Source organism: Mesocricetus auratus, unplaced genomic scaffold (assembly GCF_017639785.1).
Source record: "Mesocricetus auratus isolate SY011 unplaced genomic scaffold, BCM_Maur_2.0 Super-Scaffold_100004, whole genome shotgun sequence".
Lineage (NCBI taxonomy): Eukaryota > Metazoa > Chordata > Mammalia > Rodentia > Cricetidae > Mesocricetus > Mesocricetus auratus.
Window position 1 is genome coordinate 14328759 of NW_024429189.1, and position 11442 is coordinate 14340200.

Consider the following 11442-nt stretch of genomic DNA (forward strand, 5'->3'; position numbering starts at 1 on the left):
GCTAAGGCGATTTAAAACTAAAAGAACAAACATTACCTTATAAAAGACCAAAGTTTCAAAACAACCAACATATTAAAAAAATGAACTACTGGGGCTATTTAGCCTCTCTTCTAAAATAATAATCACTCACCTGTATTCCTAGTTATCCACTGACTTAAAAATGCCACCTAATTTGTCAGCAGCCACACTCACCATGTCACAGTTATTGAGAAGTACACGCACACGCACACACACGCACACACACACACACACACAGAGACAGATGTATCTTTAAAAATGTTCAGAATTGTGTATCAATGAAACTTTTTGATTCTTAGATGAACCAATATTGAATGTGAATGTACAGTGTTTCCTAAGTGACAACTATAATGTAAATTTTTATTGGGTGGGGAGTGATGAAGATAACTAAAACCAAAGTTGATTTGAATTTGAGTAAAGGAAAAATTCCATGCACAGGTTGTGAAGTATCATTATCACGGTTGCCCCCATCAGGAAAACAGTTGGTAGAGCTTGCCTAGCATTGCCAAAGCTCTGGTTTCCAGTTGCCTGGTGTCACCCAAGCCGCAGTAGTGAACATCTGCGATTCTAACAATTGGAGGGTTAGGCAGAGGGACAGGGGCTCAAGGTCATGCTGGGATATATAGTGAGATTAAGATGGGGTGGGGGAACAGGGGACCTTATGTGGAAAAAAAAAGGAAGCAAGAAATATTTAAATATTTGGGACATACACACTGAAGAGATTTAATTCCTTCCTATTAAAAACAGCACAGAAAACCAGAGAAACCAAGTTCTCCTTGTTGGCTACCTATGAAAAGCATCTTTCTGGTACGATTATTTCAGAGGGCATAAAGTAAAACCTTGCCCAAGAGAGGTGTCTATGAGCTTCTTATTTACAATGGTATTGTCTGTTTTGGTCTCAAATGGGCCGTCCCTACTAGATTCTGTATTCCAAAGTCTTAGACAAAATGGGACTTCTGAGAGCTTCTGAACCCTTTATTTTATGGGCGAGATGGGCTATCTTTGCCTAGTAGCTTCCTTGTAGGCAAGGACAAGAAGCCAGTGGCATAGTGGCCCCGTATGCTATCGTTTTCATAGTAGGTGGGAATGAGTCTACTCACAGACAGTTTGTTGTTTTTGCCGCTTCCATTTCCTGCTTTGAAATCCCCAGCTCTCAGGGACTTCATTCCTGGTTCAGTGATCTCCATGACTGCCTTTACCCTGAGGACTGTGCATGGCTCCCTAACCCTGATTGATTTTCTGATTTCTATTTTGATACCTATCACATGGGCTCTGTAGGACTCTGTGCAACCATCTGCTCCATCGTGGAGGCTTGCTAGACCACCCAGCTCTTCTAGAGAACAGAGACCCAGGGTTGGCTCTTGTCTATCACCTCCCTGGCTTTTCTTCTCTCTGCAGCACATAGAAGTTTTTCATTTCAATAGCTAAGGAAGTTACAATTTACCTGGTAGTAAACAGAAGACGGTTTATCAACAGACTTTACCTTAATGACTACAAATGTTTACCTCCTGCTTTCCAGAATGCAAAGAAAGTCTTGGAAATGTCATAATATGTAATAAACATTTGCAACACAGATCCTTGTTCATCCTTACAAGAGACAATTGTATTCTGTCTTCTCTGGCACAAGGAAACATTCAGTAAGAAACACAGATAGGTGCACACACTTAAACACAAATGAATATGCTAATTAAAAATACAGCGGGCAGTTTATTAGAAATTTATTTTACAATCCAGCTATTTAAAATATCTTTACACCAACAAACAGAGCAGTTTGGCTACAAGAATCCTAAGTGACTTATCTCAGAGAGGGTATATTTGTAGTTGGATGCAAATATTTTTGAAGAATATTTGTACCAAATTATGGTTTTGTTAGAAGCATTTTGATTTCTCTATTTTTACCCATAAAAAATGTAAAACAAGTATCTTGTGTTCATTTTATGGATGAGAGGACTTCACTCACTGTATCTGCCATGTTTGTCCGAATTACAGCTGTTTATCTTGCAAGTTTCTTTAAGATTAATTGAATGCAAATGAAACTCTGTGAATCATGGGAATACCTGCCAGACCCCTTATTAATACCTTCACTTAAAAACTCCTGTGCCAGAGAGTCATTAATTTGCTAAGAGAAAAGTGCTAAAGCAGCCCTTTGCCTACAGCAGCTTTGAGATGGCTGCCCAATTAGTTCAGTAGCATTCTGATCCTCTTCCTAGGCCCCGTGGCCCTTTGAGGACACAAGAAGGCTCCGATGATAACCTGGCAACCCAGGTAGAAACTCAGCCAAGTGTGAGTGTTTGAAGCTGCAGTTTGGCTGCCATCGTGTCGGCAGAAAGAAAGAATTCAGGCACCATGTCATCCAGTACAAAGGATAAAAACGGATTCAACCGGAAATTCAATGTGGCACCACATATGGGATACATGAGTGCGGTTATACAACAGGCCACATATTTTTTTGAACAGTCTCCTACATGTGATGCCGAGGACATGTGTAACCATCATAACGTCTCTAGGAATCTGTATTTAATTTGAGTTGGGGTGGTGGCAGGGATTGGAGATCTGAAGCCGCCACAGGTTTGTGGCAGATGGCTCTGTGTCAGCTATGACAAGCAGCCAGGCTCGGCTTCCTCTGCAGATTTTCTTTTCTCTCTGATCAGGTAAATATGGGCACACTCTGGAAAGTTCTTCAGATTCTGCCTTAGGCTGCAAGTTTGTGACTTAGCCCCATCTGTCACAAATCTTCCCTGGGTTCTGTTGTGAGCAGAGACCTGAATTTACCATGTAGGGCTGCCCAAGAAAATGGAGCCACTTCACCCTGCAACAAGGGGAGGAGAGATTAGAAATCAGTGAAGGAGCAGGCCCTGAAAAGAGACAGCGGAAAACTCACACTGCAAACCCGCCTCATCTCTCCAGCTACAACCCTAAAGCCACCAAGCGCCATCACCCCAGGAAAGCCTGGCTTCTCACTGCTTTAAAGCAGCCCTGGATTTCAACTGTGAGAGGAAGCAGTTTGCACATGGGGACACTGCTGCATACATTGCTTGGTTTATGCCATGGATGACTGCTCTTAGAAGTTTACCACCTGTCTTTTAACTTTTATACACAGAAGGTACACAATACTCTCAACACACAGCTTCGCCAATGTGAATTTACCCTTAAGGAGCAAGGACACAAGATAAATGCTCTTACTAGTACTTGGAATTTATAAGGTGCTTCACATTTCCAAATGGGCTTTATTCATTATTTCATTATAGCACTTCCTCAGGGGAAAATTCGATTATAGTTGAAAAAAAAAACCCTCTAGATCTGCAGATGAGTAACCCACAGGCCAAGAACTTACCTATGGAGAATGACAAAAATCTCAACTAAGTTGAACTGGTCAAAGCAGAGCCAAACCACATAAAATCATGGTAAGGGAAGAAAGGGAGAGGAAAGAAGAAGATGAAGGTATATGAAGACAAAAAAAAAAAAAAAAAAAAAAGGAGAGAAGGACCTTAAGACAGAGAATTTGCATTACATTTGGCAGGTGTTGCTTAGAGATTTTATAAGCCCTTAAGATAACCACTATAAATCTCAGGAAAAAGTAAGATTTTCAAGTAGTGTCAATGCTGGTGAGATACACCTTATCCACACAGCTAAACCATATATGTTCAAATTAAAAGGGAACTATAGAGTGACCGTCTCTTAAAGAGATGTAGAAACAGCTTGGCTGTTGTTCGGATGCATGTAGCTTGACATAATTAAGATAACTACAAATGGCTTTTCTGGGCATTGAGTCTGCTTTGTAAGCATAATCATTGTTTGGAATTAGTTTTCAGACAAAAATCTGAAAAGTCCTTCCTTTAAATAATAGATTTTATAGGCCTCAACTGTTGAACAACTTAAAAAGGAGAGAGTAAAATCAACAGTTAACTTCTGAAAAGTTTAAAAAACTCGAGGTCACTCTCAAAAAGCAAAAGGACACTGTCCTCCTTCTCCCCCATGTGCAAGCATACACAGAGACATAGAACACAGATAGATACACACAGACAGACACACATATACAGAGACACACACAGATACACACACACAAGCATGCACGCGCACATGCAGATGTTCATGCACAGACACACTATACACAGGTACACATACCGCACATGCTCAGTTTGTACATCAAAGCAAATGAAGAACAGGATGGAAATGAGGACTCCGCTGTTAGCCCCAGTGGTATCTACCCTACACACTAGCCATATTCTGGCTCTATTTTCAATACTGATAATAACGGACCATCTCTTTATTCAAAGCATTTTAAAATAAAATGATAAGTTATTATAATGTACAAGGTATTAGTCTCTCCCAACTGTTAAAGTATTTCAGTGAGTCATAAACTAAAATCAAGACAAAAAGTACAACTTTAGGTCCAGGCTTGCTTGTAGAAAGGGTACTACTGTTAATGTAAAAAGTCAATATACCTCAATTTGTCTTATGAGTTCTAGAAACTTGTTTACAGTAGACTGAGTGGTCTAGAAGAGCTCTTACTGTGAGTGAAATTAAACTTTTTTCCCTAAGGAAGTACACGGTTAGTGTAATTTCCTACCTGGAGCAAGACATAAGCTTAACGTTAGAAGAAGATTACAGTCAATACCTATATGTAATTCATTCATGTAATTTTTTTAAGAAGTGTCTTCCAGATTTTTTAAGCAATAAAAGACTTTAGATTTTAGGATTATTAAGAAACATTTGCTTTTCTTTTTTTGTTTTTTTTTTGGGGGGGCGGGTTTCTCTGTATTGCTTTGGAGGCTGTCCTGGAACTTGCTCTGTAGACCAGGCTGGCCTCGAAATCACAGAGATCCACCTGCCTCTGCCTCCTGAGTGCTGGGATTAAGGGTGTGTGCCACCAATGCCTGGCAAGAAACAATAAACATTTAATTTTTGTATGTATTAGATTTTCCCAATGATCTTTAAGTGTTTACTTGTGTGTATTTTTTGCGCATGAACTCTCGAGTATACACACACACACACACACACACACACAAACACAAACAAACACACACACACACAGAGAGAGAGAGAGAGAGAGAGAGAGAGAGAGAGAGAGAGAGAGAGAGAGAGAGAGAGAGAGAGAGAGAGAGAGAGAATATTTAAATCTTATAGGCCGGGAATCATTCAGGTGAAGAGGTCACAGAGTTCTAATGCAGAGAGCCACTTCAAGAAACAAAAGACCACCACCAAGACAGAATCAGTTCTGTGTCTGCTGTAAACCCTGCTGCAAGTTACAGTTCCTAGTCTCTTAGTCATACTGAATGTGCAAGGTTTCATAGAAGAAGAAAGCCAAGTATTAATAGCCTTATCTTATCCCAGTCATTAAATTTCTAAGTGTGAATAGTATGAAGCTGGAATTATTTTAAGCATAAACCTTTAATAACAAGAAGAGGCATAAAATGTAAAAGAAATAAATATAGGAATTCAATGACATTCTGTCCTTTTAAACCTTAGGAGATTATGCTCCATAAAAGCAAAACACAACCGTCTAATGGAAGAAATATAACTAACTAACTAACTAACTAACTAAATAAATAAATGTGAAGAAAAAGAGGAAGAGATTAACAAAAAAAATAAAAAAAGAAGAAGAAAAAGTTCTTGCGTTCTTTTCATAAACACACAAAAGGTCCTTTTCCACTGCATAAGTAAGCAAAGCTGTCCTGGAGGGAAATAAGTCTCCATTACCCAGTGAGAGCAAATGCCACCTGAGACTAGGGCATGAACAAAACAACTAGAGACATGATTGAAATTTATGCCATCTTTTGGACACACTCATTCTTACTAGTTTGACCTGTTTTACTACAACAAACCAGATGTGAGTCCATTCCTAGGGTTTTTAATCCAGTGCCTCATGATGGCCCATTTGTCTTAAAACTCTTTACCTTATAATTTTAGATAAATTTCTTTAAATTTGAAAACATTTTAGATATAATATTACTAATATCTAACAATGAGGACATATATGAAAGCATGCCATAAATTTAAAATAAAAAATCCATTGTAAAAGTACTTAAAATATACATGTAAATTCTTATAGATTACTAATTTATAAAACATTGAGTTGCAAGGTTTTATCATGTGAAAACTAAAACTATTCATGGGAGCTAAAATGTAGCAATTTAATTACGAGCCATTTTTTTTAAGTACGTGAAGAATTTTGTATATTAACATCATACAACAAAGCTAACATTCTTTCAGAATTTTCCATTTATTTGTAAAATAAACACTATATCCCAGAAGGGTAGTAATTCTATTGAAAAAGGTCAGCTACAAATCTGTTTCTTTTTCTAACTATAGACAACTGTTGCAGGGCCTTGTAAAACAGTTTAAGACTTAGATGTAAAGTAACAGGGCTAATAGGACTTGACCTGAACCAACACTAAAAACAAATAAATTTTGATGGTATAACATATTTGTAAACATTTCATCAAAAATTTCCCAAACATAACAAAAAGTTGATATTTTTAACTGTGAAAACATTGAAATAGGTTCACATTACAAATATAACAAGAACCACTTTAACCAAAACTTGTTCTATTTCCTTAATTTCATCATCTGTATGTTCTGCCTACCTATCGCATGGGGGACTAACACGTGCATACTGTATGTGAACAAGACTGTCACTGAACTCTGGAATGAGTAAACAGGGGAGTGAGCCTTGGAGACCCATGCTCCTTGGGAGGCTTCACATGCATGATACAACAGTATCAACTCCGGGAGTGACACTGAAGCCTGGAACTGTTCAGTCAGCATTTTAAACTATTATGAGCTACCTTCTGAACCATTGCCAAGTTAATAGACAATGAAAGATAATGAGCTTGAAATTGGGTGTTAAATTGCATTTTTGGTTCTCTCCCTTTTTGTTGAAGTTTAACTGTTTCCTGGAGAAACAAAGTCATGTTTTCAAGTATCACCATGTAAATATATATTTTAGGCCTTGCAAAAAGAGAAAAGGCAGGAGTGTATTTCAGCTGAAGGTTATATATTAACATAGAAAATGAAGATTCTATATTATAAAAGAGTTAGATTGTAAGCTATGCTGGCCTTACAGAAAATGAAGACACTGTAGTCAAAGAACACAAGAAGGTTAATTATTCATGGCCTAGAGCCACCTTTGAGTCCCAGAAAGCAGATCCCACTTCAACCACTCACACTTTCAGTAGTGCTTTTTGTGCTATTTCAACAATGTAGGATGCTTGATTCAGGTAAGAGAAGAGGAGGTGACTGCTGATAGTACTATTTATATAAACCATTTGTCCTGACATTTTGAACTGAGACCCATGGACCTGACTCTAAACAAACAGAATTTATGTTCCATTTTGAACAGGGTGAGGGGTGTACAACTATTATGAAAGGTTTTCATAATAGTTCAAAAATCAACAGCAAACTTCACTAATGTCATTCACCTAAATTTTTTGAGAACTTATGATTTCATTATGATGGGAAGAAAGGCTTATCCTTATTAGTATAATTGTGGAATCTTTTCTCTACTTCCTTTTAAACTAATGAGTTACATTAATCCAGGTTCATTTTTATAAGCCTCTTGGGGCTAAATGTACAGGACAGTCATCTTAGAGAACAATAAATTAAAAAGAAAGCATGTACTGTGCATGAAGTGCACGTATTTCCTAAGACCTAGGTTAATACAACTGGCATCCAGTTTAATTAATCCTTGTTAGTGTAACAACCAATACCCCTCCCTAGCATGTTTCCTTTAAACATTAGTATGTTAATTAGATATTTTTAAAAAATTTTCTTTGTACTTCAATGTGGCATTTCTATCACGTAAATTTCTTCTCAATAGCTACCTTATAAAGATGTTTTCTTATAATGTCTGGTCTCTTGCAGAAACTCTGGAGCCTTTTTGAAAGCTGTTCAGGTGTGGAATACAGATACTCAGCTGCAGGAAAAACAGATACATTTTTAATGAAACAAAAACCTCAAAGCACACACTCGATATTAGTCACTTTACTAATTAAAAATGCATATTGCTCTGTGCCGCCTCATGTTTTACATTATTTAAGCATGATTTTATAAGGTTACCTCAGCTCACAAGGATGTTTAATGCTAAATAAGACTGTGTAGTTGTGCTGTTTAGACATCTCCTCTGGGTGATTAAAATACATTATTCTAATGTAGCACAATGCATATGTGATATATTTAGTGATGAGAATTTTTTGAAAGAACCAGTACTATAGCTGCATGCACTCTGTACAACAGTTGCATATTATTAACTAGTCAATTGTTTAAAGAATTTGGTATGACTTTCAATCCTTGAATTTTCTCTGTGTGTATCATTAAAAAAAATCTGTTAGCAATTGCAGCAGTACTGACCTGCTTATAAAAACCCGTCATTATGAGATGTGTATGCTAACAATGAAGAATGCTATTTGAAAACTTGCTTTTTTTGTTATCTTAAAAGAACAGATGGTAAATATAAGCTTACTCTAATGTATTAAAACACATAAATTTTTCCTTAACACTAACATGTTGACTTGCCAAATAAACAATTGCTCCTACTTAAGTTTATTTTCAAACTTTTAGTTTAGCACGAATCCTGTATTAAAATCACAACAAAGAAAAAGCATATGAAAGCAGCTACCTGGAAATATTTCAGGATAAACCAGGTCTTTGGGACAAAGTGGGTAACAGCCACAGTACACAGCTTCCAACCTGCAGAAATGTCAGAGAGGACAAGAGTACAACAGGACAGCATCACAGTCAGAAGGGATCTGTTTGTTTAAGATAGCAGTGTGAGCCCAAAGCTACGTGGGACAAAAATCATGGTCGGCAGTGTACTCCTAAATGCCAGAGTTGCTCTTTGCAAGCTTTTATTGATCATACCCGACTTTCATGGGACAGAACCGGCAGCATATGCTTTGTTCACTGAATTAATCAAAGCGCAGCGCTGCATTTTTGTTGTTTCTAAAATACTGTTTAACACATTTTATAATCAGCAGATAAACACATTCAACAACATGGGAAAGTATGGACAGCTTTTCTTAATAATGCTGCAAAGCTTCAGAATGTTCATTTCTCAAAAATGTTTAAATAAAATAGCAAATACTTTAGCAGGGAAGCTGTAGAAATGATCGAGGCACTTTTAAAAGCACAGGGAAAAATTTACAATCTGTTGTGATGGGGCATTTTCATTTCAAGCTCATGCTTTGAAACAATTTGTTATTATGCAGATGTAAAACTCTCCCTTTGTGGAAAAACTCTTGTTCAGATCATTTTAATGAACATTTTGCTTTTCTGACTAAAAATTCAGCTTGCTTTCTATTTTATCAGGAAAGAATACTTTATTATTAAACAAACACAAAGTTTTGCATTGTGAGTTTCCCCAGGGAGCATCTACAGGAGGTTTTCTGTCTGTCGCAGCAGTGGTGGGGGGCTAAGCAGAGGAAAGGTATTTCCCCTTGCAGTCTTGCTAGGTTTGCATAATGGCTATTGATCTGACATATCATAAACCTTGAAGATACCAGTGTCATTTCTGTTGGCTAGAAATTATGCAGTGAAATTCAAAACACTCTTTAAAATATGTTTATTTTATGAGAAACTTTGAATTGCATCCAAAATGTTGACCAAAGGCAGAATTTATTTTGAACTGCAGATTTTTTTTCAGTCCAAGAATGATCTGAAGTCATGTCAATGTTTACCTTGTTTATTTACAGTGAGAGAGTACATGCAATTTAAACTGTTTTTAAGTGGGTGATGTTTTCTCTATTTTTATTATGTTAAACTGAAATTAGTATAAAGGGAAAGTATTTGCTTTGAACTCAAATTTTTGGAAAAATGCTAAGTTTTTACAAAACTCAATAGAAATTCAAAGGTTTTAATGACCAACTGTACTTTTAGAATATAAGCTATCTAACTCCTTTCTCCACGTGCCGGTCTGAAAAGCACAGCTATAAACTACACTGCGCTGTAGTACAAATCATTAAGAAACTTTTGAGCATATCAGCCTGCGATGTACTTCACGAACCAAAAGAAAATATGCATGGTGTCTGAAGTCACTCAGTTTTAAAATACTGTGCCAACAGAAAAGCAAATACATATGAACATTCTCTTATAATTACATAAATTAAGAGTGAAGTCACAGGCTTTTCAGAAAGTGCATATTATCTGCTTTTTAATAATGGATTTGAATTATTCTACACCCTAAAAGAAAATCATAACAGGCTGACTTACGTTTTGAGTTGTTGTATGAGTATATTTCAAATATATGTCCAAAATGCCTCTACCAATTGAAATGCCATACAATAAGGTAGGAACAGCATTTTTTTGATGTAAGAGGGAAAATCAAAAAAAAAAAAAGCATCACCAAGATTTTAGTTTTTATTTGCAAATAAGCATCTAATTCCTAGCTAAAGTTCTAACTCAGTAGACCAGAACAAACTCTTTCGGCTAGTTTTGGACTTGTTAAAATACTAGTGTTATTATTTAGCTTGGGATTACATTTTAAAATACACGAACAAGTCTATAATATTTAAAAATAAATCACACAGTATCCTCATAAGTTCCTCATATTTTGTTATTCTAAAAAACACTCCTGATAATACAATTATTCATTATTTCGATCCTCATGCACTACCAGTTAAATAATAAATAGGGTTCCAATTGATCTATTGTTAAAATGACTAATAAATGACCTTTTTATTCCAATTAACAAATCATCAGCTAAATCTATGAATCTTAATATTCAGATCTATTCACTTCAATTCATACAATTTATCTGCAAATAGTTGTTGGGCTTTTGATTCTAAATATAATTAGCTGATAATTTTGCTTGGCTGAATTACTTTTCTGGAGGGCCTGCAAAGGCTCTCAGTCGCATTATCTAGCAATAATGAATCTGATAGGTGAAATTTTTTACCGTAATGAGGATGAGACACAGTTGTGACACCTGAGTCTACTAATAACAGAAGACTGCTAATTATCGACAGCACTTTTTTTGTGTGATGCAAGGAGAAAAAAATCCCTCATTATTAAAAAATAAAAAGTTACAATTATAAGTGACACCGGAGGAGAGTAAATAAAATGGAGTGATTAAAACATCGCTGCTTTAAGGGTGTTTTTAATTAAGTGGAAATGCTAATGTTGTCATACTTAGCAGATGGGATTAAAATTAGTTATTGTAAGTAACTCATATTTTATGTTATGGTTTCCACAGCATGTCTACAAGATCTAAGAAAGTGATACATTCCATAAGACATTTTAAAAATGAAATTCTCATACTCTTTACAACTCATAATAATGAACATCATGAATAAACTATTGAAAAAAAATCCTGCCAAGGATTTTACCATAGTGACTTAACTAGCAAGGAATGCAACCATAATGTACTGGACTGTTACAGTCTCTCTGATGGTATGCCTTTTTCTCTGCTGATTGCTGCATTCCCTATTT

The 11442-nt window shown here is 36.2% G+C and overlaps 1 protein-coding gene across 7 annotated transcripts in view; it reads right to left on the minus strand.

Moving 5' to 3' along the window:
• Nucleotides 1-1705: 1705 nt before the first annotated feature.
• Gtdc1 (glycosyltransferase like domain containing 1) overlaps nt 1706-11442 on the minus strand; it is a 334933-nt gene continuing 325196 nt past the window's right edge. For all 7 annotated transcript variants that reach the window (XM_040745304.1, XM_040745309.1, XM_040745303.1 and 4 more), the window contains 3 exons: nt 8636-8706; nt 7842-7933; nt 1706-2827 (listed from right to left, as the gene is read on the minus strand). In XM_040745304.1, coding sequence (XP_040601238.1) covers nt 2744-2827; nt 7842-7933; nt 8636-8706 — 247 coding nt within the window. In that variant the 3' untranslated portion in view covers nt 1706-2743. The remainder of the gene's footprint in view (nt 2828-7841; nt 7934-8635; nt 8707-11442) is intronic.